The sequence below is a fragment of the Peromyscus eremicus genome, chromosome 23 (genome assembly GCF_949786415.1).
Source record: "Peromyscus eremicus chromosome 23, PerEre_H2_v1, whole genome shotgun sequence".
Lineage (NCBI taxonomy): Eukaryota > Metazoa > Chordata > Mammalia > Rodentia > Cricetidae > Peromyscus > Peromyscus eremicus.
This window is the reverse complement of record NC_081438.1, coordinates 38359390-38386022: the sequence shown is the minus strand read 5'-3', so window position 1 is coordinate 38386022 and position 26633 is coordinate 38359390. Positions and strand designations below refer to the sequence as shown.

Below are 26633 nucleotides of genomic sequence, written 5' to 3'. Positions count from 1 at the left end.
CTGCTTTTTTTTTTTTTTTTTTTTTGAGCTTAGATTTTGAGGCTAACTCCAGTCTTCATACCTGTAAGACAAACATTTCACTAGTAGGTCGCTATCCCCCCCTGCCCCAGAATGGGTTGTTGTAAAGCAACTGGCTAAAACTTCCAATCACTTTGCCAGGCAAAGAAGTTCCAGGTTAGATGCTCCCTCAGCACGCAGTGTGATGGCAGCGCCCCCTGCAGGCCTCTCTGCCCATACGCGCCCTCCCCTTTTAAGAAATGGAGCTCTCTGCTCAGCACCTGCCTCCCCAGCACCTGCCTCACCCTTTCTAACCACTTCCATCACCCTGAACTCTGACATCTGCTTCTTCAGCCCAGTGAGATGGCCACCGTCCACAGTGAGTGACCACACCTGAAGAACGGCCCTCAGCAGAGAGCTGAGAGCAAGGTGGGACTCACTGGGCGTCTTTTCTGTCAGATCCTTGGAGATCGCCGCCTCCCGTGTTCTGTCTATTTCATAACTGTGTACCACAGGCTTCGCAGGAGCAGTTACTGTATCACAGCTGGAAGTTCGGAAGGCAGTCCCTGGGCAGTCTGTGAAAGCATCCAGGTGACTTTAACATGCTTATGCCTCGTCCCCTCAGGGTTCCCGGCTAAGAACTGAGGCCTAGAAAGAAAGAGGCATGCAGATGGCTGCCTGAGGACATCTCAGCACAGTGCCATTTGTGTTTACAAGGCATAATTCATCTAGTCCCTGCTCAGCCTCTGGAGATTGGTTCTGCTTTCTAGTTAGACCTGCCTATAAAGAGATGCTTTTCTTATCACAAGTTAATAAACTGGCCATTTGAATTTTTTTATCAGGTTCCAGCCAATATAGCTCAGGCATTTCCCTGGAGGCTAGAGACATTCTTGATATACTAAAAAGCAAATTTTAAAAATCTAAAGCACAGTGAATTTGCTATTCAATGTCCACATTTATCTCTCACCCTGGTCTCTCAGGATGGTGCTGGACCCGTCATTCTGATTGGTTATGCTCTGACCACTGTCCTCAGCAGAAGCCTTTAAAAATATACTGTTACTATATTTTAATTATGTGCATATATGTGTCTGTGTGTAGGTATGTGCATGTGAGTGCAGTTGCCTAAGGAGGCCAGAAGAGGGCATCAGATCTTCTGGAGCTGGGGTTACAGGTGGTTGTGAGGCACCCAGTGTGGGAGCTAGGAACTGAACTCAGGTCCTCTGTAAGAGCAGAGTGTGCTCTTAACCACTGAGCCACCTCTCCAGCCCCAGCAGGAGTCTTTTAAAGAGACTTGAAAATCTTTCTTTCTTTCTTTCTTTCTTTCTTTCTTTCTTTCTTTCTTTCTTTCTTTCTTTTCTTTTCTTTTTTTCATACTGGGGTGACCGCAGTAATTCTGCTATACAAGTGCTCTATGACTAAGCCACATCTACAGCCCAAGGAGTTCTGGGGCTTTAGCTAGATTATTGGAGTAGTCAGTTAAGTCTTCATGGTTACTTGCGATGCAAAAATTGGTCTAGCTATCATTGTCTTCAATAGAAATAATTTCTCCCAAAGCACATATCTGGCTGGAAAAGTAATTTTCATTACAAAAGGGTGACCTGAACGTATAGGCGTACACTGTAATTTCTATTATTTTGTGTTAATTCTGCCACACTATACAAGTAAAGTAAACAATGGTACTCTTAACATATAAATGTGGTCCTGGTGGATGAATGAGAAAAATCACAAGGGCATTAGATATGACAAGAAAAACACCAGCATTGGAGAATCTGCCTGGAGAAAAACATCTGTGCCTTAGATCCGAACACTAGCCCTGCCTTGCATGCAAGTAATTGAATGGTTATGATGAGCACACACACATTTGTCCTATCCTTCTTGGTTAAGGTTACCTATGGACAAAACACAAGTGTCTTCATTACTTTTCCCACTTGCCAGTACAGAGGTTAAGTCAATGACGTCATTAATGCCACCTTTGTAAAAGGTCAAGTGTACGGAAGAACTGTTTGTCAGGGACTCCTCAACTTCGTTTAGGCTCAGCAGTTTAGCACTTACCTGGGTTACATATTCTCTAAAACTCTAAGACCCCTACTGCCTCACTTCCTTGGATCTTAGTCACTGCTGTCTCTTGGTATTAATAGAGACGGTTCCAGAGCCCCCCCCCCCCCCCCCCCCCCCCCCCCGCACCTCTCCATGCCGCAGCAACACCCAAATTCAAAGATGTTCAAGTCCCTTATGTGGATTGGTGGAGTATGAAACCTGTGTGCTTTATGTTGTACTACATTGTTTAGGGCATCATGACAAGGAAAAAACTACATGTTCAGAACAGAAGAAAACTGTATACACTACTTTTGCTCTGCACTGGCTGAACCCATGGATGTGAAACCCATTAATACAGAGAGACACCTGAACTTGCTCACATCTGACTCTGTCACATAAGCAGGCATTTCTGGTGTCAGAGGCATTGTTACACTCTTATTTTGCTGTTCATGCCACAGCAAAGGGTTTGTCCCTTGCATTCAGTTAAGTTTATAAATTAGCAGGCAACAGTGAGCGGCCCATGTTCATTGTGCTCAGCCCTGGGCCAGAGGCTTCTGATGCACAGTAAGAATATTTGTGTGTATGAGAGACTCGTGGCAGGAAGAGACTGTATACACAAAATTTATATGTGACTGCAATTTACAATGTATATATTTTGCAAAATGTCTCTTAGCATGTTACAGGATATATATTATATAAATATACAATGTCCTGGCTTTTTATTAAAGTCCCTCAAGTACCTAGACCTTCCAACATGACGGCAGCTTGGTGTGGCCATGGAGGAGAGGGATGACAAGTCTTTATGGTGGTATGATTTGGTGCCTCTAACCACAATTTCTTTACCATATTTAGGTGGTCATGGCATCATCTACCTTACCCATAGCCTATGGTTGTCATCAGGTTCAAATGAATGTAGAAAGCTTTTGTAAACTGTAAACTGTTGTTTATATACTAAATCCATGACAGCATCTGGCTCCACAATGTGAGAGGGTGTCTGTCCGTTCCCAAGGGGGTTTAGGGGCAGTTCTTGTTACCTGAGTAACAGTCAATTCAAGTTCATTAAGATTGAAATTTTTGTGTGAATGTGGTGCTGAGGATCGAACCCAGGTGTGGTGGTTTGAATGAGAATGGCCCCTAGAGGCTCATGCTTGGTCCCCCCCGCCTGTTAGTGGAACTGTTTGGGAAGCATTAGGAGGTACGACCTTGTTGGAGTGAGTGCGTCACTAGGGATGGGCTTTGGGGTTTCAAAAGCCCATGTCAGTCTCAGTCACAGTCCCTCTCCTCACCTCCTCTCCCTTCCCCTCCCCTCCCCTTCTCCTCCTTCTGCCTGCTCCCTGAGGATCAGCATGCAAAGCTCTCAGCCACTGCTCCAGCGCCATGCCTGTCTGCTTCCCATCATGGTGATTACGGACTAACTCTGAATCTGCAAGCAAGCCCCCAACTCATCAGCTTTCTTTTATAAGAGTCACCTCGCTCATGGTGTCTCTTCACAGCAACAGGACAGTAACTAAACTGCCAGGTCCTTGTACATGTGCCACATCCTATCCCTAACCCTGCAGACTTCATTAACATATATGGGAAAGCAAAACTCGCCTGAAGAGACTCAACATTTCATAAGATCTGAACACAAACATCGCCACAGAAAATGATTAGAATGTGCTAAGCATATAGATGCAACAAGATTTTATAAATATCGAAAAAGTATATGACTGCCACATGGAATAAATCAGTGTCTAAAAAAAGAGTATAGCAGGGTGTGTGTGTGTGTGTGTGTGTGTGTGTGTGTGTGTGTGTGTGTGTGTGTAACTGTAGCTGTAATATATTTTCCATGGCAACCAACCCAGTCTCTGGGAATTGGCAGGTTCAATACAACCGTGCATGGGTAAGCACCTGTTTGGGAGAGAAACCAAAATGACTTTGGAAAATGACATTTACTAGAATAAAATTTAATCAGAGTGGCTGAGATCATTGATTTGAATTTTTCCCATCTCATTTTCCTGCAAGAGGGGCAGGATTCCCAGACCTTGACATGCTGGGCAGTGCAGCCTGCAAGGAAATTAGTCTTTCTGAAACTCTATCAACAAGCTCAAATTGCTGACAGCGGACGAGACCTCTGGGAGCCAAAATCTCTGTTTTCAAATAACCTCCCCCTTCCCCATCTGATTACCCATGGAGTGCTTAGCATATTTTGGGTGTCTTCCCAAATTTTGTGGGGCAGATTGAATGGGAAGATTCAACTATGATGACCAGAGAATTCTGCAACACAAATTTTGATGTGTTATATTTTTATTTTCATATATATTCAAAACTAATTTTTCATTCCCTTGTTGACCAATGTGCTCTCTAGGAGTATGTTGTTAAGGGACCGGTAAAGCGGTTTGCAAAGGACCCAAGTTCAGCTTCCAGCATCCACGTTGGGTGGCTCACAATTGCCAATAACTCCAGCTCCAGGGGGAACTGGACCAGAGGCCTTTGGCATCTATGGGCATCTGCCCTCACATGCATACACCCTCAGTCACACATCTTGAAGTTCTTCACGTGAGTGGAGGCTCCTCAGGCTACAGTGGGGAGTGCCCAACTGCATACATCTCCCCCAGTGCCTCTAACACTCTCCTATCTGGTTTGGCTTCTAATCAAAACTTGCTTCTTTCAGAGTGCTCACTGATTGTCAAAATTCACTGTCCATATGTTTACTATTATAAACATCTGGGAGATTAAAAACCTACCCAAGACTTGCTCTCAATATTTTCTTTCTGCTGCTCCAGATGATTCTGGCAGGTACCAGACCAGAGGACCACCTATAAGCACTGATTCTGTGTGCTAGACACCACGGTTGTATTTATTCAAGCCAAGAGTGAGGATAACAGATGGAAGCTTTTTAACAGCTATCGGTAGAGTTTGGGGCAGTAATTTTATGAGTTATGGAAAAGGTTAGGCAGCCACCGTTAGACCGGAGATGGCCAATTCTACCCTAAAATCTATAACGTTTGAGTTATTCCCACTCTTGGCAACTTCTCTACTCTGTCTGGATTCATAGTTGTTTAGAAATTGCATCTCTCCAGCCCCTCCCTTTCCTTCTGGTCCCCGCCTCCCGTGACTCCCGTGGCAATCAACTGTTATGGAGTGTAAAGAATGACAGGACTACTCCTGAGGAGAAAGGCTTTCTCTCTGGACCCCTCAGCAGTCAGTGGGAAGGCTTTGCTGTCTTCTTTAAGGGAAGCAGCGCAGAGCACAGCTCTAGAATTTATGGGCTGACAATGGGTCCCCAACATCCCTCCTGCTGCCTTTGTTCTGTCACAATCTCCATGGTGGAGTGGGAATTGGCTGGCGGAGCAGAGCATCTCCTGGGATAAATGCTGTGCTGAATGGACCAGCCATGGTGCTGTCAGAGACTTCTGCTTTGTCTCTGCTGGGTTTGTTTTGGATTTTTGTTTTTTTGTTTTTTTTTTTCTGGCTTTTTTTCCTAATGGACAGGTGAATTCCGCTTCTATTGTTAACACTAATACAGAATCAGATAACTTAAACTCAAAGCCAGGGCAAATCTGACTGCATTTAGAAGTTTCTGGAGATTGCTAAAGGCAGTACCATTGGGCTTGGCACACGCCACCCAAGTGCATCAGATGGCCATCCTCCAAGCCAAAGCCAGCTCATGGGAGGGCAGACATCTCTCTGGGGAGAAATTCAACCTGGAGAGAACTCTGTTTTCTATCTTCATACACTAGCCACTGCACCTTGGCTAAGCACTTCCCCAGCAGCTCCTTCTGGAATTGGCTTTTCATCGTATGAAGAGGAGCCGAAGGTCAAAGAGGTCAAGCCCACTTACCCTGTGACTCTCTGGAGCCCGGAAGCCTGGAACCAGCTGCAAACACACTCATACTTGGGAGGAACACATTCAGAGGCTTCCTTCAGCACCTCAGGGTACTGGCTTGACATCTTTCACATGAAAACTCCATAGAGACTAAATACTTCAGTGTTTTCCTGACACCCATTAAGAATAAGGAGTCTGGTCATGGTATATGTCCTAACAGCTTGATGACTAGGTAAGGTTGTTTTATGCTTTTCATAAATTTGATATGAGCTGGAGCCATCTGGGAAGAGGGAACCTCAACTGAGAAAATGGGCAAGTCTGTGGGGTCATTTTCTTGATTAATGGTTGACACAGGAAGGCCCAGCCCACTGTGGGTGGTACCACACCTAGGCAGGTGGGCCTAAGCCGTATAAGAAAGGTACTGAGCATGAGCCGGAAGGAAGCAGTAAGCAACATTCTTCTCTGGTCTCTGCTTAAGGAAGCTATGAGGCACGATGCACACTGGTCAGGGTCGCTCTGAATGAAGAAGGGCTTATGAGTAACTTCAGGTCCTGGGCCCCCAAAGATCCACTCATCTTCACACTCCAAACTCTTAGCCAGTGGGGAGGTGTCGCTAAGTCCAACAGTGTGTTCCCGCAGCCAACACACAGGGCCCTGCGGGGTATCTGAAAACCTCAAGGTCGATGCACCACTGGAATCCTTGCTTCTTGACATTTGCCCCACACTAGTCACACTCCACTCCTCTCTATGATACCATATCGTGGAAAGCTGGGCTTCAGGTGTTGCGCTGATAAACAGCACAGAGTGACAGTCTCTGTGAACCAGGACCCAAGGGCTGGCATTCTAAGGGTTGAGAGCTGTGCCAGCCAACAGCTCAAACATCTCTCTAGCAAGTGACCACGGCTGTTTGAATGAGACAAAAACACTGCTTCACCCCAATTTCAGCTACTTTTTTTTTTCCCCGAATGGCCACTGAGTTGTCAGGACACACAAACAGTTTAAGTCACATCTGCGTATCACTGTGAAGTATCTCTTTGACCATGAGGTGGCTGTCACTATGAATCGGGACTTTGTGGGATCTCTCTCCACCCCTATGCCTCTGAGTTGCCTCCACAGTACTATTAGGAGTCATCTCGGGAGACTGGGTTGCAACTAAGGCAGGGACAAGATCCAGGGTGCACAGCTGTGCTCAGTCCCTGTCACCTGGGAACTGACCAGCAGGACAAATGTCCATCACACTCCCTGTTTTGCAGCTTTATTTGGAAAGAGAGGTCTCACATTTCCATCCCTCAGAGGGCGGGGGCTGGGTGAGTTGGAAGGAGAGGGACCTTTGCAGCTAGAGTTGGAGGAACAGAAATGTCTTTCTGATAATGTGGACTCCGTGGAAGAATGTTCTTTTGGTGACTCCTATGGGGAGTCGCCTGCAGGGAGGTCCCTCGGATGTATCAGTACAACAGTACATCATCTGGGGACCCCAGGGCTCCTTCAGTGAATGGATGGCAAGACCTCCTCAAAGAGGAGTAAAAACAGCTCTTGACCCAGCGAGGGTGGCCTCACCCTCAGCTGCTCCCGCAGGGCCTGTGGATGATCCGTGTGGTAAGACCCCATGGTAGCAAATTAGAAGAGGTGGTGACAACTTCAGGGAAAGGGACTCAGTCTCCACGGAAACGGGGACAACAAAATGAGAGGGTGACACTTGTCCAGCAGGAGCCTGAAGGGAGCGGGGAGCCTGTCAAGTCCCCCTCTCTGGTGGCTGCTTTCCCACAGCTTTAGCACCGATTGCATGGGCCTCGGGTTCCTGGGAGCGTTCCTCACAAGCTCCACCATGCCTTGTCTAGCTGGCCCTTCTCAGCTAAGCCTGTGTCTGGGTTAGTCCTCCAGCTCCTTCGTGGGTCAGGGAGCTGGGGTGGGAACCCTGCTGCTGTGAGTCCCACGCAGGTGGGGCAGGCATAGGATATTGCTAATTGTTATGTTCTCACAGGACCCAGCTCTCCTTGGAAAGGAGAAATAACCACTTCTGAGCCATTTCTATGAGAAAGGAAGCCACCAAGCCCACAGAGGAGAAACAACAAAATAAAAGAGAGAATGGGGAAAACCTGCACTTAAAGCCTATTGCCTTATCTGTCCACTGCTCCCCTGAGAACCCGTGGTCACTAGAGAAAGATGGACTGCTGACAGTTTGCATAGCCAGACACCTGCCAACGGTGGCCTAGAGGGGTCAAGTTCCTTTACTTAGTGGAGGAGACCACACCTGCATGGGTAGGCTGTTTCCAAGGTCACGTGAAGTAGAGGGGAGATGTGCACTTGTGGTTAGAACAGCAGGCCAATGGAAAAGGACCACGGTTTGCTGAGTCCTGGGGACACAGAGCGATGGGTAGACAAGAGAGAAAATGGGCCACATGGCACAAGCCTGTAAATCTAGCTGCTCAAGAGACTGAGGTAAAAGAGTTACACATTTTAGGCCAGTCTAGGCTGCAGAGTGAGTTCGAGGTCAGCCTGGGTAACTTAATGAGATCGTTTCGAATAAAACATTTTTACAATGTCTGCAGCTCAGGGATCTAGTGGCTGCTTAGCTTAAACAAAGCCCTGGGTTTAATCCCTAGTCCTGGAGAAAAAGGAAGAAAGAGGAACGGGGTGGGTGAGGTGGAGTAGGGGGTTTAGGGGAGGTGTACAAGACATGGCAGACATGCCAGTCCCTCATCTAGAGAGGAAGCCTGTCTCCTATCACATTCCAGGGGTCTGGGGGTCATCCTTACTTTGACAAAGTCTCAGAGTATACTCAAGATTACACATTTCAATATGATCCCCCATTATTTTGTTCCAGCCAGGCAGGTGTTTTTAAGCCTTTTGGAGATGACAGCGTTTTCACGGCAAGGTGCATCCAGCTGCAGGAAGCCCAGCAACACCCATTTCACACAACCCAGAGTGGCTTTGGAGGTGCTTAGAGGGAGGGACGCTTGTCATAGCCCGTGATAGAGACTGATGTGTGTGCTGCCGTCTGTGAAGAACATCCCAGGCCTGATTGTTCCCATTGCTACCTGTGAGGGTCTAGCCGACCCATAGCCTCTGTCAGAACAGACCTGTAGGAGTTATGGTTCCCTGTGAGGGTCTAGCCGACCCATAGCTTCTGTCAGAACAAACCTGTGGGAGTTATGGTTCCCTGTGAGGCTCTAGCCGACCGCCACTGTGCTGGCAAAGATGCTTCACTGGTCTAGACGGGTTTGATTCAGCTTATTACAGGAGATACCGTGGGCTTTGTTACACATTCAAGGCACGGGAAAAAGACATCCTTCATGGTCTTTGCTAGAACACAGTCCAAGAAGGGAGTCCTGCGAGAGGAATTCTTCATGCCTGTGAAAAAACTCCAGGAAAACAAGACCTGAGTCTTGCGACCTCAGTTTCTTCAAAGACACGAATTCTTCTTGGAATGTGTTTTTGTGCCCCTCCCAGGTGTGGGGGGACAGGAGTGAGTTCACTTTAGATTACTCATCACAAGTGGCTATTGTTATTGTTTATATATCTCTATGGAAAAATACGTTTTTTGGAACGTGCAGCTTCTGATTGCATACAGCTCGAACTCATGAGAATTTTACCTCATGTCACCTTTCTTAAACCCTCAGAGTATAAATGGTCTGAATAAAGTCGGCTAGTGCATGAGACCACCTCATTTTTATACGCCGTTCTTCCGGGTCCCACCGCCTCTACACGGTAAACGGCCTTCATGTTAGATAACCTACTTACCAACTTCATCCCTGATGTTTGCAAGTTCGATCGACAGCTCTTTTTCTTTCGCAAGGGCACTTTCACTCTAAAAAAATAAAACAAAACAGATACTGAGGGTCCCCTCATGTGACATGAGCATGGTCATGTGTTTAACAAATAAATCATATTAAACAAGCAGGGCTAGCCCTGAAGGTGAGGAACATTCTCCTTACATAAAAACCGACAGAACCAAGTCAGACTTGTTCATTTACAGTATTAATATACAATATCATCCACAGCCATCCTTTCTCTGTATCCCATGGTTACATCATCCTGGAATAACTCTGAGTACATCTCTGTTCTACACATTAATGTACTAGAATATATTATTATAGTCTACAAATTCTCATTTGATTTTTTTATGATAGTGATTCTTGACTATGAAAAAGCCCATGGTAATACACACACACACACACACACACACATACACACACACACACACACACACACACACACACACACACACAAGCTTATTTTTTAAAAAAACAATGATTTCCTTAAGCTTATTCTTTTGCCCATAACTAGTTAGTTATCTAATGAATAACAAAACTCAGAGCAGAAGCCCTGGCGTGCAACATTTCTCTCCTCAGACCCGACAGTGAGGTTTCCGTGAGTTTCGACCACTCTGGACATTACTATAAGCATAGGAGGTACTGTACATTTGAAGTATTATTTAGAGCAAAGGCCATTTGTAACTCACTGGTCACTTGTTTTCACATCAACTATATTCTCTGATATAAAACAGTCAAACACCTGAAGATACACTACATATTCAGTCTGCATTTATGACTCAACACAAATGGATTCTTAGGATTTACTGCTGATAATAAGGAAATACTACTCATACGTCAGAGACACCAGCTCTTCAGAGAAAGTCCCCGGCAGTCAACGGAATGTACTCTTAATGAAAACTGATATCCAGAGGGACTTCCTTTGGCTACAGTGTTAACCACACACATAACATGGGTGTCTTCAAGGACCATTGTCTGTAGTGTACATGTTCAGTGTCTCCCAAAGGTCTGTGTTAGAGGCTTGATTCCCAGGGGCAGGACCAGGAGGTGCTGTGACTCTTTAAGGGGTGGGGTCTAACGGGAGGTATTTAAGTCATTGGGAGTGTGCCCTTTAGAAAGATTTCAGGACACTGGTCTTTTTTTCTTCCTAGCTATGAGGTAGAAGCTTGTTCTGTCTCCAGCTCCCAACTGGTTCCATCCAGTATGCCCTCCTGAGGCCCAAAGCAATGGCTCATCTGATCAAAGATTAGGACTTCTGAAGCTGAGCACTAACTACCCCTTTCTGTTCATAGGTTAATTATGTCAGATATTTTATTACAGTGTTGGAAGACTAACTGTCACAATGCTCCTTAATTACTGACACCCTTGCCTTTCATGACTCTGCTGCTTAGATTTTTGTCAACTTGACACAGACTAGGGTCACCTGGGAAGCGGGAACCTCAACAGAGGAATTCCTTCCATCAGATAGGCCTGTGGGTGTGTCTGTGGGGGCATTTTCTTGATTAATGATTGATGTGGAAGGGCCTAGCCCACTGTGGGTGGTGCCACCCCTGGACATCTGGTCCTGCATTGTCTAAAGAAAGCAAGCTGAGCAAGCCATGGGGAGCAAACCAGTAAGCAGTGTTCCTCATGGTTCCTGCCTTAACTTTACTTGAGGAAAGGATGGACCGTGATTGGGATATGTAAGCCAAATCAACCCCATCCTCCCCAACTGCCTTTGATCATGGTTTTTATCATCACAGCAGAACGCCAACTCGGATAGTGGCTATTTGAAAAGCTAGTAGAAACAGAAAGAAAACCCAGCATTTTCACCTCATTTAAGGTACCATGAGGTATAATAATGCACACAGATCATGTTGGCTCACTGTCCAAATGAAGAAGGGCTTAGGAGCAATTTCAGTCCATGGGCTTCCAAGCATCTACTTGCTGTGGGATGGTCTGTATGTCAAGTGTGTTGCTGATTGGTCAATAAATAAATCACTGATTGGCCAGTGGCCAGGCAGGAAGTATAGGCGGGACAAGGAGGAGAATAAAGCTGGGAAGTGGAAGGCTGAGTCAGAGAGACACTGCCAGCCGCTGCGATGAGAAACAGCATGTGAAGATGCCGGTAAGCCACGAGCCACGTGGCAAGGTATAGATTAATAGAAATGGATTAATTTAAGCTATAAGAACAGTTAGCAAGAAGCCTGCCACAGCCATACAGTTTGTAACCAATATAAGTCTCTGTGTTTACTTGGTCGGGTCTGAGCGGCTGTGGGACTGGCAGGTGAGAGAGATTTGTCTTGACTGTGGGCAAGGCAGGTAAACTCTAGCTATATCTACTCATCTGCATGCTCGATGGTGAGCCATGATGAGGACACATGATGAGCCAAATTAAACCTTTTCCTCTCCAGGTTGGATTGGTCAGTGTTGATCACAGCAACAGAAAACCAAACCTCTTGTGAACGTGCTCTCCATGGGACTCGAAGCAGTTCTCACAACTGTGCTTGTGAGTCAGCAGCATTTAGACAAGAGGATCTCAACCTATGGGTTGAGACCCTTTGGGAGTCAAATGACCCTTTCATGGGGGTCACCTAAGACCATCAGAAAATACAGATATTTATGTAATGATTCATAACAGCAGCAAAAATTATGGTTATGAAGTAGCAATGAAAATAATTTCATGGTTGGGGGTCACCACAACGTGAGGAACTGTATTCAAGTTTTAGGAAGGTTGAGAACCATTGATTTAGATTTAGGTCGTTCACTGTGGGCTCCTGGGAGAACCTCAGGTCATCCAAAAGGCCTTTCTTAAGCAATGTCATGATATTCCTAACGCTGGACTGAAACTCTGTTGTCATGATAGGTAGCTGGAGAAGTAGCTCAGTGGTCCAGTTGCTATTTGCCATGAGCAGGCTCGTGGCATAGGCACCAACAATTGTCAGCTAACAAGTCTTTTGAAAATGTCTACCAAAAGATCTAATTGTGAAGAGCAGTGGACCCTGCATAGTCCAAGCGTCTGGGTCTTACTCGAATTTGTATGTTGAAACTCTAGACTGCCAAGCTGATGCTGTTAGGTGAGGGCTGTGGGAGGTGATCAGGTTGTGAGGGGCAAGCTTTCATGAGTGGGACTGGCACTCTTGTAAAAGAAGGACACTAGGAACGGCTGACCTCTTCCACAAGTGCAAGCAAGACAACCGAGAAGGAGCTGTCTCGGAGTGCTCGGGCCCTGTCAGAAACTGGCCCTACCCCGGCACTGGATTTCCCAGCCTCGCAGCTCTGAGACATAAACTTCTACGGTTTATGCAGCAAAGTTGGAGACATTGTGCTACGTCAGCATCAGTCAACTAAGACTGACTCCCATGCCACTCACGAAGCTCTGTTGTTCCTTCAGCCCATGGCAGCTCTGCTTTCCCGGAATTCAGGCAGTGATGATGCCACAGAGCTTCCTAATCCTCAGAAGATGCCACTTCAAATGTCATGGTTGTTGCACTGGGTCGTAACAGGGTTAAAGGAATGAGCAGATGTAATACAACCACAGTAGCGCTTACGTGAATGTTGGTGGTGTTGCAGATCCACAGTTCCCTTTGACTTTATTTGTAGCTAGATAACATCCATTGTAATAGGTACTCCTCTATAATAATCACCTATATTCTGGTTCTGTCTGTCTATCTATCTATCTATCATCTATCTATCTATCTATCTATCTATCTATCTATCTATCTATCTATCTATCTTTCTATTGTCTATCATCTATAGCATATATCTATCTATCATCTATCAACTATCTATTATTGTGGGATATTTTGATGGCACTCTGACACTCCCAAGACTGCCAATAAAGTTAAACCTTGAGCCAGAGGGCAGAGTCAACATTCAGCGGGCCAGAGTTAGCTTTTGAGTCTTTGGCAGACCCAGATTATGATAGAGAGACACAGGAAGGAAGAAGGAGAGGCTTAAAAAGATTCAAGTTTTATTTTTCCAGCTGGGAAGGTGGAGAGGCAGGATCAGCTGATTGTTTCTCCATCACTCTTTGGCTCTATCAGGTTTTTACTCCAATATCTGACTCCCGAGTTTTAATAATAGAACAATGTAAGTAATCACTTCCTCTGTCATCTATCATCCATCTTATTTATCATCTATTTTCTACTTATGTATCTATCATCTATTTATCTATTACCTATCATTTATCTATCTCATCTATCCATCTGATCTACCTATTTATTATTTTACAGTGTAGAGTCAAAACCCAGAGTGGTACATACGCCCGGAAGAGACTTTAACACCGAGCTGCATCCCTAACCCTGTGCTCTGGTCTCTTTAGTACCACTCTTGACTCTGCACTGACTCTAAAGTCTGTGTGCCTGTGTGTGTGTGTGTGTGTGTGTCTGTCTGTCTGTCTGTCTGTCTTGGGTCAAACCTAGGGCTTCATACAATGCCAGGCCTGTGTTCTATGATTAAGCCATATCCCAGCCATCTCACTTTTGATGCAGTTCAAAGAATGTGGAGGCCAGAACAGGGTAAAGTGCTCTTTTCAAACTGATCCCAGGATGTTTACACTTGTTCTAATGGTAGCCTCCAATGGCCACCTGACAGCCACCTTATACTAATTCAGTGTTTTGGAGAAGGGTCATTTCAGTATTTACATTGTAATAAACTAGTAAGATAACTAACTTACTTCTACATCAAAGACAATTTGGAAAAGTCACATCCTCTGCTTTGCAAACACAGAGGACAGAGAACTAAAATCTTGGGCATATTAGTCAAAGAACAGGACGAGAAGGCACCTGCAGAGTCACAAAGGCTCAGACAGCGTCTGGCAGCAAACCATTAAAACCTAACAAAAACAGTAAACTCACTCCAACCTCCAACCCAAAGCCCATGGCTTCCTCAGCTTCCCACTGTAGCCAGCGCCTGATGGGTACAGCACCATCCCTTGGTGGGATCCCCCACATCAGAGCAAACAGCCCCGAACCTTCCAGGTGAGTGGTAGCGAAGAAATGGACCCCAGAAGGAAAGGGACGAAGCTCTAGAACATTCTGGCTAGAGGTTATTTACTATTTAACAAAGGTTGCTAATGCTAAGTCCTACCAAACGCTTTCTTTAGCCAAGCATCAAATAATTGTCTCGTTTCCCCACGTCCTCAAATACAGCCATCGCTTGGTATCCATAGAGGCTGATTTCCAGATTCCTCCTGGCCAGGATACCCAAATCCACATACATTCAAGTCCTATACATAAAATAGTGCCATGTGTACAGAGAATCCGGTCCTATCCCCCCTAGACCAGTACTTCTCAACCATCCTGACCCTTTGATAGAGTTATACAGTTCCTCTTGTTGTGGTGACCCCCAACCATAAAATTATTTTGTTGCTACTTCATAACTGTAATTCAATACTGTTATGAATTGTAATGTACACATCTGTGCTTTCTGATGGTCTTAGGCAACCCTTGTGACAGGGTCATTTGACCCCCCCAAAGGGGCTTCAATCCACATGCGGAGAACCTGCTCTCCCGTGGAGTTAAAAACCTCCCTTTGCTTACAACACGGAAGATGGTGTAACTTTCTTGTGAGTAGCTGCTTCTCTGGACTATTTAGGGAACAATTGCGACCCCAAAACCCAAATGCCTCTGCGTTTTCAGTACCAATGCATTTTTCCTCAATAGTTTGGATCCATGGTCAATTCACTGAAGCCATGGTTGCAGAAAGTACAGATTTAGAGAATCACTGGGACTGTTAAGGAGCCCTGGGCTTTCTTTCCATTTGTGGGGAGGTAACAGGGACTGTGCAGTAAAGGAACCAGCTGACTTAGAAATGGGAAATGCAGGAGTTTCAACCCAGGGTCCAATTATCACCAAACACTGTGCACACCAAGATTCTCCCCTCCCCTCCTCACTTGCATGGGTATAGCCTCAAGAGCCAAATTGGACAGGGATTGGATCTAGCACTCCTGGTCACACAACTTGTCCCATCTGACCAGAGGAGAGGCGATCAGCTGCCACCGCATCTGACTCTGTGGGAAATTCACTAGCTGTACCCCCGAGCCCTGCCTCCACCCTGACAGCTCAGACTACCCATGTTGGTCCTTGAAACTGATTTGTGGCTTGCATGTGGGGACATTTCTGGTGTCTGGTGCCTCTTCAGCACAGCCTTCCGGGGTTGTAACTCCAGCTAGGGTCGCTGTTTGCTGTAGCATGAATCTTAAAAGTTCTTATTAATAAAATCAAACCTGAGGCCAGTTATTGGGGTGATGCTGGAAGGTCAGAGAGACAGAACAAGCCACAGCTAACCTCACCTGGCCAACTTCTCAGCTGATCTTGTTTCCTCAGACTGGAAGCTTCTGTGTCCTCATCCCAATGGCTCTCAGCTGAACTGTGCTCGAAACCTAAAAGCTTAACCAGCCAAATGCTTCTAGTTTCTGGTCTCCACGCCTTATATATCTTTCTGTTTTTGCCATCACTCCCTGGGATTAAAGGCTGGCTTTCTGGGATTAAAGGTGTGAGTCACCATGCTTGGCTGTATCCTTGAATAGATGGATTTCTGCCTCTGGAATGCTCTACCACTGCCTAACTTCTATGTTTAATATTGTGGTTGTTCTGTCTCTGACCCCAGATAAGTTTATTAGCATGCACAATATTTTGGGGAATACAATACCACAGTTTGCTTCCCCCTGCCAGTTCCAGACAAACCTTTCTGATGTCCCTGGACACGTTCCTGCTGAAGAGGCTGGCTTGGCTCTGCCTTAGCTTGCCAAGGCCAGCCTGCCTGCTCTGCCTGTTCCGGAGAGAGAGCCCTTCTTCCTTAATGCTTGCTTTGGAAATGATAGCAATCTTCTAATTTATGCATCAAGTTATTTTGTGTTTCCTGAAAGCCAAACCAGAATGACGTCATGACGCCTGCAATGGAGTCAACAGCTATGACTGCAGGACCAGCATTTTCTAGATGAACACAAGGACACCTTCCTTTGTTTTGTCCTTGCTGCACATGTCCCCGTACCCATCACAGGACCACAGAATCCAGCAGAAGTCTTGATCTTGGGAGGCCCTCAGTCTCTGGGGACTCTTAAGATGCCTTCTACGAGGATCTCAAGTCACTCTTCCCACTGTTCCCTGGGTGATGACAGGGTGGGGGGATTGGGATGGAAGCAAGGCACCCTCTGATGTGTGTGTGTGGGGGTCAGATCAGCACTTCCCTAAATGGGGAATGTGTGGAAAATTCCTAACTGGTGCCAAGCACATGAGCTCCTGTGTTCACTCAAGAGGGCTAAATATAGACACCAGTATCAGCCATCCAAACTGTCTCGGTGACAAAGTCCAGGCCTTGCAGAACCCAAGGAAGCCACTCCTCTCCAGGGACTGTTTAGTCTAAGACAGGCTTAACTTCCAATGGGTACTTGGGGAGCACTCATGCTTTCCCCAAGCCAGCAGCTGCAGCTTCTTAGCCCCATCTCCATTTGACTATGTACCTCTCCTTCCTAGGACTGGCTCTCCATTTATTTCAGTATGGCATGTACATTTTCAATGCGGAAGCCAAGATGATCAGGGACCAGGAAACATCCACCTCACCCTTTTTCTCTAGTCTTGAATGTAGGTGCCACAGAAGGTCTGCTCCCTGGGAGCCTGCCCATCTTTGAAGAACTGGCTCTCCATGCCAGGGTCTTCCAGACTCCAGAGAATTCCTTTTCCCTCTTCCCTAGCTAGACACACCTGTCAGAGCACAGAACTCACTCATTCCCGTGACACCAAGCAACTGGACACGTGTCCAAGCCCCAAGCCAGTCTGCCACACTCTGTTACCTTAACCCGCTTAATCACCGGAAGTTATCCGTTTAGATGGCTGGCACTAACTACCTCATGGACCTGGTGGTAATAGGAAGTGAAACTGTCTCTCCTAGTTAACATCACCTGTGTGACCACACCTGGGCATCAGCCATCCATGCCCCTCCTGGAATGAGCAACTAATCAATAAGACGAAGACTGTATCCCAGTATCTCCGGACGGCTTCTCCAGTGACTCCAGAAACAGGAAGCTTATGTGCTACCAACACTGACTGAGTGCCTACTATGCGCCAGGCAAATGGCATTTTGGCCTCCAAGAAGCCAGTGTCTCAGAGTGAGCTGAAATACAAGCAATTACAGAATAGTGTGAGATAGCCCAGGAGGCTAGGGCTGTCTTGGAGATTTAAACCGAGGCCAGAGGAGGAACAAGCAGGGTCTGTGAAGGGAGCTTCCCAGGCAATGGCCAGGAGAACCAGTGATACACAATGGTACCGGGGGCTTCTGGGAACCTTTGTCACCCCACCAAATGGGCCCATAGTTTTTTTTCTTTGTAACTTCTGACCCTGGTCTGCAGTATTCACTGGAAGAACTATTATTTGTCTGCAAGAGGTACTGAGGGCAACTTATGAAATTCACTGTAGTCTGAGCCTGCTTCTAAGATGTATTTCCCTTGCCTGGTGTGTGTGTGTGTGTGTGTGTGTGTGTGTGTGTGTGTGTGTGTGCCCAAGAATTCTTAATAGTCTTTGCTGTACTTTTTAAAAACGACGTATTTATGTTGTACTTATTTATGGGTTGTACATGTGTGGGTATGCACATGTGACAGCAAGCGCTTGTGGAGACCACATGCACCGGATCCCCTGGAGCTACAGGCAGTTGTGAGCTGCCTGGACTGGGTGCTGGGATGTAAACCTAGGTCTTGTTCAAGAACAGCCAGTGCTTGTAGCTGCCAGGCCATCTCCTCAGCCCCTTCCAACAGTTTTAGCCTGTTCTATGTAAGTGCTAATCTCAGGCACCAACCATGTGATGTGGGCCATGCTGTTCCCCAGCTACACAAAAAGCCATACAAAGAATTCAATAGGAGTGGAAAGGCTCAGGGGGCAGTGGCACGTACCTGTAATCCCAGAGCTTGGGAGGTAGAAGCGGATAACTGCAGGTTCCAGGGCAGCTTGGGCTGTACAGTAAGACCCTGCCTCGGAGAACAAAAGAGGGTAGGGATCTTCCTGGTATTTGAGGAAATAACTGGGTCCTTTCTACTGTGAATTAAAATTCACACACGGCACATTTACACACTGAGTTTTCCACTCTTATCTGAAACAACATTGCCTCTTACCCATGGATGTAGGTTCACTCAACTTGGTAAAATGTGTCATACTGAGGAAATATTTTCTTTGGTACCTTCAGGTGAACACACACATCTCCACAATAATTTCCCCAGCTTTCTCTGCACAGACCATTCATTTTCAGTGTGAATATTGAAAAATATGGCCAGATTTATTGCAGAGCTCTGGGGAGAAAGCCCTGGAGATGTGGGGTCTTACAGCTTTAAGATAGTGCTGACACAATGTTTGAGTTAATCAATAAGTACTATTTCTTTCCCAAATAATTAACACGAAGCTACTGCGTTTGTATAATGACCTGCTTTTCAACTCCAAAATGAAATTTTATATAAACCTGCTCAACACAAAGTACCGCTCATTTTTTAATACTCTTCCATACACTGCCATGTCCAATTGTGTGAACAGTATACTCAAACCCTGTATGAAAAGAAACCAGAGTGACTAAACTTAAAAGGTCGCTCCAGCCTTTGCCCCTGTGCATGCTGGGAGAATCACTAGTTAAAAGAAAACATCTTGTTTACCCCAGAGACGGTGGCTAATGAGGGAGCATCATCCTGGCAGGGAGATAACGAGGGGATCCACATCTGGATGGCTAACGAGCAACTGGAAAGGGCAGAGACTGATGGGGCCAAGGAGGAGGAATGCTAATCGGACATGTAAGGCAGGAGGGGAAAGGAGCCAGCATGGAGGAGGTGAACCCGTTCATGTTGCACTTAGGACACTACTGGACTTGGTGGACCCCCCTTCCTTCCGTCACTTTCCCAAAAGTGTGACCATAAAGCACCCCTCCAACCAGACTGCGTCTCTGCTAAAAACCACTCCAAACCAAAAAACCCCAGGCAGATCTGCACTTTTATTAATACCAGTTAAGAAATGCAAGTCTGGCTTCTAAGATGGAGAATTCTCTACATTCTCTATGCATTGTATTTTCTGCTGAGTTTATTGTAAGTGAGAACTACCCTCTTGTGTTTCCCCACGTTGAGCAAATGCATTTCTTCTTGTGCTCCTTGCTTTTAGTTACATCCCCACGCCTTGCCAGTTTAATAAAACCCCACCCCATTCATACAAATGTAATTCAAAAGTTCCACCCTATCTCCAAGAACCTTGTCTATGATTCTCTCCCAACTTGTTTCAGAGTTGGGGAGTGGCCAGAACCTTCATTTAATATCCTCTAGTCTGTAACTAGTGTTTAATTGCTCTGTATGTGCCATTGTTGTCTATACAACCTGTAATTTCCCTGGAAAATGGGAAAGCACGGGGAATTAGTAACTGATAAAAGACTGCTCATGTTTCTAAATAATTCTTTGATGGTCTCTGTAGCAACAAGGCATAGAGGAAATCAGCTATAAATATGGCTAATTGGAGAGCTTTGAATAAGTCTGGAGATAACAAGCATGGATAGCTTTTAAAGACTTATTTATTTTTATTTTACGTGTATAGGTGGATTGCCTGCATGTATTTATATGTAGCACCTGCATGCAGTACCCAAGGAGGCCAAAAGAAGGCACTGGATCCCCTGGAACTGGAGTTACAGATGGTTGTGAGTCCCCACATGGGTGCTGGGAATTGAGCCCAGGTCTTCTGCAAGACCAGCCAGTGCTCTTACCTGCAGAACCACCTCTCTAGCCCCAATATACATAGTTTTAAGAACCGTTTTCTCACTTAGCAGTTTTTTTTTTTCATTTTGTTTCTTAGGAAGATTGAATTGTACAGTTTCTCCCGGTGCATTACGGTAGAGAGCCAATCCCAGGCACTGATTGTGTTGTACAGTTTCTTCTGGGGCATCACGGTAGAGAGCCAATCCCAGGCACTGATTGTATTGTACAGTTTCTCCTGGGGCATCACGGTAGACAGCCATTCCCAGGCACTGCTTTCTTAGCCTCATCTCTGAAATGACTTAAAATGTTGCTTTCACATCTCACCATTTTAAAAAACAACATCTTAGCTCCAGTGTAATCAAACTGCAAAAAAATTATTAGCTCTTAAAATCAAATGTCCTCTTTCATAGTTACGGGATGTAGTAGAAAAGGTTTATTTTTGGAGGGAAAATCTGGGCTAGAGCAATCAGGAAAACTTTCTGATGATCTCTACTACACACTAACATTTTCAAACTATGTTGATGCTCGGCTGTGAGGACTAACAGAGGGCATGGCTTCCTGGGATGATATGCCCAAAGGTGGAGGAAATCCTACATCTCCTATTACAATGCCTGGGCAACAGGTAGCTACAGAGTGAGGGAAGGATTCAGGCATACTTCCTGTGACGTTATCCTGAAAAGCAACAACACAAAAACACCTGCTTTTATTTTAAAAGAGGAAGCCCCCAACCCTTTAAAGAGCCCCTATAAATATGTATCTATTAAGCCTGATGCAGGAATACTATTCTGAAACATGGCAAAGGAAAAAAAATCAAGAAATATAGGTGTGAGTATAATGAAAAGGCTCATTAATGCAATTCAGTGTTTTACACTTTCTCACAGAGCATAAGTACTGAGTTTGGGGTTTCCAAGCTAAAACAAATGACAGCTACTTAAACATCACACTTCTAAAGAGATGAGTAACATTGAATTATTTACCAAAATCCTTATCCTTAATTGCAGGAATGATATAAGGAAGATTATTTTTAGCATTTTGATTTAAGAGAAAACAGGGGCAAGCTCACTTTTGGATATAGTTTCTCAAACAAGACTCTCTCTCTCTCTCTCTCTCTCTCTCTCTCTCTCTCTCTCTCTCTCTCTCTCTCTCCCTCCCTCCCTCTCTCACTTTCTCTGTCTTACTCTGTAGTCTAAGCTGACCTGGAACTGGCTATGTACCCCAGAATGATCTCAAAAACAGAGATCTGCCTGCCTCTGCCTCCCGAGTGCTGGGATTAAAGGTGTGCACCACCTCTGGAAAATCTCTATTCAAAAGGTAATATATATATATGATCTTATTGTGCTGCCCTTGGTGGCCCAGACTTCTCAGCCTACCCACCTTACCCACTTCAGCCCAGTTGAGGTGACAGGCAACATCTCCGTGTCTGGCTTTATTTCTGGAACTTTTGGACCTGAGTTCAGGAGTACAGACTTTATGATACTGCTCGGCATGTGGCTTATCTTTCCCTTTAGTGAACTATTGTCATAAAGCTCCCTTGGACTCCTTTCCGCAGCCATTATCTCTTGGAAAAGAGCCGCTCCAGTGTGGATTTTAAAGATGCTTCCTGTGCGTCTACTTCTCAACAGCACACACATGCACACACATGGCTTAACCTCTGGTTCTGGCTGACAGAAGCCAAATTCACTGGACCGTCTGCACCCGAACAGAAGTCCTAGGTGAGTTTTAAGGGACAGTTTAGTTTTCTGAGATGGTGTGTGAGCGGTAGGTCAGGGTTCATGAGCGGAACTGACAGAAGATGATCCCCAGTGACTGACGGCCCTGTAATGAGTTTTAAATTAACCCATATATTTCCATGTCACCTGGTCACACACTCTACCCCAAGCTACCTGCTAGTTGATGCCACGTGGGTAGAAAAGAGGCAATTTCAGGCTCTTCGTCCCCCGTGAGATTCCATTTCATGCATCTTTGATGAAATATATATAGCGCAAGAAGAGTTCTTGCTAGCAGTTATCTAGAGATGGAATTAAAAACACCCCCCTCCTCCCCTCCAAGAGTCAAAAGCAAAGCCAGGCTTTGTGTTGAATTACTACTTCACAGTGCTTGCTCTGACTCGATTTCCATTCTCCGGCTGTGGATTTTCTTTCTAGCGAACCCTCACACTCCCTGGCTCACCAAGTGTTGGCCCCATGCTTCCACTTTGTGACGGGGAAAGTCACATAGCGAACTAGACCCCTGTGCCTCCCTCTCTGACAGGGACAATCAATCCCAGGAGGAGATGCCCTTTAAACTTGGAGTGATAAACTTCCGAAGTTCCACTTTGGCTTAGTGAAAACACTGTGCCTAGCTGACCCACATCCCTACCACACCAGAGCATCTTAGGTTTCCCAGGTACATAAAATGCACTAAGAACCTTCCTAGGATTCCCCTGGCAGTTTGGATTTCAAGACCTTCCCACTATGTCTGCAAAATGCAACAGTTTTATCTGAGCCTGCGGGAACACATTATGTAAGGCCCCGCAGAGCCCGGGGAAGAGCAAACGCTTTTCTGTGAGCACCACTCACGATCCAGCACCCTGGAAGGAGAACCCATAGCTTCCTGCTCACCAACAAAGCACACAGGCATGCGAGGGAGGTGGTGGTAGTGGTGGGGGAGGGCAGAGGTGGATGCTCGCACCTTCTCTGCCCGGACCAAGGAGGAGGGGAAGAGAGGAGAGGGAAGGCCAGGTACCGTCTTGTCCAGGCACTGAAGGCAGTTATAAAGCTTGCAGCAGCGGTGGCCCATCCCGGCGGGCTCGCTCCACAGCACCTGCATTCAACGTGTCCGCGGCGGTCCCTAAGCCGAGGTGTTGGCTCCCCAAAGGACGCTCCGTGGAGCTGTCACAACTTCCATGTGGTCTCTCGGCTACCTTATTTCTCCTGATAACTTCAGCAATCGCGGAGAGGAGGACCCGGGAGGAGAGGGCGGGGCGGCTGGCAAATCCTCCTGCGAGGGAGGGGCGGGAGCCGGGCCCCGGCGGCGCAGCAGCAGCAGCAGCAGCAGCAGCAGCAGCAGCAGCAGCAGCGAAGGCCACCTCGTCTCCGGGAATCCTCAGCGCCTGGCAGATGAACTGTCATCTGACGACCCAGCCTTTGACAGTGGCATCTCCCCGAGCAGACAGCCCCGCTGCTCTGGGTGTGGCACTGTCTCTGTACCGCACAGACACGCCTTGAGAGGACGTAGGGCACACACAAAAGGAGACCCTCGGGGACCCGGGGTGGGGAGTGCGGGGTGGACCGAGGCGTGCTGGCCTCTGATCCAGCCCTGGCCGCCTGTCTGGCTAAGGAGTAAACATATTTATAAATGCGACGGATGACAAGGTCTCTCTGCCCAGGGACTCCACTGCCAACAACAGGAGGGCTCGTGGGCAAATCTTCATGCCCTGAAAAATTGCTTAGGCTTCATTTGATGACATCTTTACGTGTAAAATACTGCTATAACTCTAAGATTGCTGCCTTACACAAGCCATTTGAGAATCTTAAATACTTAGGATTAAATTGGGGTAGGAGGAAGCTATTTCCCCTAAGCAAATGGCCCAAAAGTCTTTTATGGGATTTGAACTTTCTAGTCAGCTTGTAATTTTTTTCGAAATGAACACCAGAAGGGGCAAGAGCCAAAAGTTTTCTTCAAAAGAAAAACAAAAGAAGAGACCTTGTATTTTAAAATGTATTTATGCAACCCTGGAAGTAAAATGCTCAAATATTTACAAAATTAGCTTTTCAGTAGAAAAATCCTAAAACTTATCATCAATGAAAATATAAAATTACAGAGATGGCTCAGTGGTTAAGAGCACTTGATGTCCTTCCAGAGGATCTGGGTTCTGTTCTCCGTACCCTCCTGGGGCAGCTCACAACCACCTGTAACTCCAGATCTAGGGGATCAAATGTCCTCTTCTGACATTTGACATAAACATCGTCCTCCCGGGTCCTCCTCTCCGCAATCACTGAAGTTATCAGGAGAAATAAGGGGGCCACATGGAAGTTGTGACAGCTCCAGGGGCATCATCCCTTTGGGAGCCAGCACCTCCGCTGCTGGACACCGCGGACACGTTGAATGCAGGTGCTGTGGAGCGAGCCCGCTGGGATGGGCCACCGCTGCTGCAAGCTTTATAACTGCCTCCAGTGCCTAGACAAGACGGTACTTGGCCTGGTACCCACAAAGCACACACACACTCACACACTGAAATCTAAAAAAATAAACAATTACTTATTTTAAAGGAAATTTGCCTAAGGCTATAAGCAGACAATGCATGCTAAAGTTAGGTAAACTCATTAACCTAGCAGACTTTCCAACAGGTTTTAAAAAAGTAGTAGAAGCTGTGTGGATTTAGAGAGGACTATTTGGTGATCAAATAAGAATAGACTGGACTGTCTGCCCCAGTGTTGAAATAATAAGTGTAAGCCTTTCTTAACCCCTAGCAGATGAAGCAGGAGAACCTTCAGGGCAGCAATGTGACTAGAACTAACACATTATTAAATACCCATGCTCTTTGGCCCAGCACTTCCTCTTCCACCCCACAGCAGGGCTCAAACCAACAAGCAAGGATACATGGACGGGGTATTAAATTCAGCATCATTTGCACACACGGAAACAGCACTCCGGCCCCATATTTTCAAGGCATCCCACTACACAGAAAGGAGCTTGCTATTGAAGGAGAAAGCAAACTTTTAACCCCAAACACAAAGCAAATGTTTGCTGGATATGGTGGCACACACCTGTATACTCAGCACTCTAGAGGTGGAGGCAGGAGGATTGTGAGGTGGAGGCTAGCCTGAGACTCTTTCTCAAAAAGCAAAAACAACCCCCCCCACATCCATCTACATACACACATACACACACTCACACAGGCACACACACACACCACATACGCATACACACATCGGGTAGTTTTGGAATAATGTTTGAGAGATACGTTCTGTCTCAGCAGCCAACCCCCATGGAGTAGGAGGCAAGAGGATGAGGGAGTCCCCACTCTTGAGTCTCCTGTCTGCGCTTCATTATTAGGAGCACTTTTTGGTTTGCTTTCAAATGAAATGTATAGGGGGAAGGCAAGGACCATCCACCACCTGGGGAGTGGGGAGCTTGGTGTGGTGGTTTGAATGAGAACGGCCCCCACAGCCTCATGTGTTTGAATGATTGGTCTCCAGTTGGTGGAACTGTTTGGGAAGGATTAGCAGGTGTGAACTTGTTGGAGGAGGTGTGTCGCTGGGAGTGGGATTTGAGGTTTCAAAAGCCCATTCCAGGCCTAGTATCATTCTCTTTCTGTCTCTTGCTTGTGGATCAGATGTGAGCTCTGCACACTGCTCCAGCACTATGCCTGCCTGCCTGCCAGCTATGGTGATATTTTATTTGTACTGAAATGTGATTTTATTTGTATGTTAATAAATAAAGTTGCCTGGGGGTCAGAGCTATTAGCAAGCCATAGCAGAAGCTGGGCGGTGGTGGCACATGCCTTTAATCCCAGCACTTGGGAGGCAGAGCTAGGTAAGTCTCTGTGTGTTCAAGGATACAGCCAGCATGGAGACACACGCCTTTAATCTCAATACCAACCCTAGAAGACCTAGAGGTCTGTATAGACAGGCAGTGACAAGGAGGTCCTGTGGTTGGGTTTACAACCAATGAGAAGGCAGAACAGAAAGTCTATAACAAGACAGATACACAGGAAGTAGCGTGCTTGCTGGGAGGAAGGACAGCAGTGGCAGCGAAGGGTAAGCTCAGCTCTCAGCTACTGCTCTGACCTCATGGGCTTTTAACTCTGCAATTGGCTCTGAGTTTCTTATTTAATAAGACATCTCATCTACAGCCTGCTGCCATGATAACAGCTGTGACAGTCATGGACTGACCCTCTGAAACGGTAAGCAAACTCTCAAATAAATGCTCTTTCCTAAGCTGCTTTGGTGATGGTGACTCTTCATAGCAACAGAAAAGTAACTAAGACATGAGGCTTCTGCTTTGTGGAGATGCTATCGGAACAGCCCCTCAGAGGGAAGGACGCTCGTGCACCTTGACCTTTCACCCGGGCTGAGACTTCCTAGAACTCCTGAAACCATGGGACAGAAGTCACTGTGTACAGAGCGGTGGTTTAACACACTGTATTCAGAGCAGAATGAACAGTGGTCAAAAGGCAAAAGTAGCCCCAGTATCCACGGGTGGATGAAGGTTAAAAGAAAATGTGGAATATATACGCAATGGAATATTACTTGGCTTAGCAAAAGGAAGAAAAAAATCATTGGCATAGGCACTGTTGTGGGCATTCTACCACTGAGCCACACTGCCAACCTCAGAAAGGAGACTG

General features: G+C 46.2%; 1 protein-coding gene and 1 long non-coding RNA gene across 3 annotated transcripts in view; one reads left to right on the top strand and one right to left on the bottom strand.

Annotated features, from left to right (window-relative positions):
- Positions 1–26633, bottom strand: part of Mtus2 (microtubule associated scaffold protein 2) — a 245831-nt gene that overhangs the window by 31034 nt on the left and 188164 nt on the right. Inside the window, exons 1-2 of one of the 2 annotated variants that reach the window (XM_059249360.1) lie at positions 23030–23207; positions 9584–9650 (exon numbers count right to left, since the gene is read on the bottom strand). In XM_059249360.1, coding sequence (XP_059105343.1) covers positions 9584–9650; positions 23030–23113 — 151 coding nt within the window. In that variant the 5' untranslated portion in view covers positions 23114–23207. Of the gene's footprint in view, positions 1–9583; positions 9651–23029; positions 23208–26633 lie in introns of those variants that run through there. The other variant, XM_059249359.1, reaches the window with a different exon arrangement.
- Positions 5342–7943, top strand: LOC131898244 (uncharacterized). The gene is made up of 2 exons (XR_009375882.1): positions 5342–6074; positions 7824–7943. It is a non-coding gene; the product is annotated as an uncharacterized LOC131898244 (long non-coding RNA).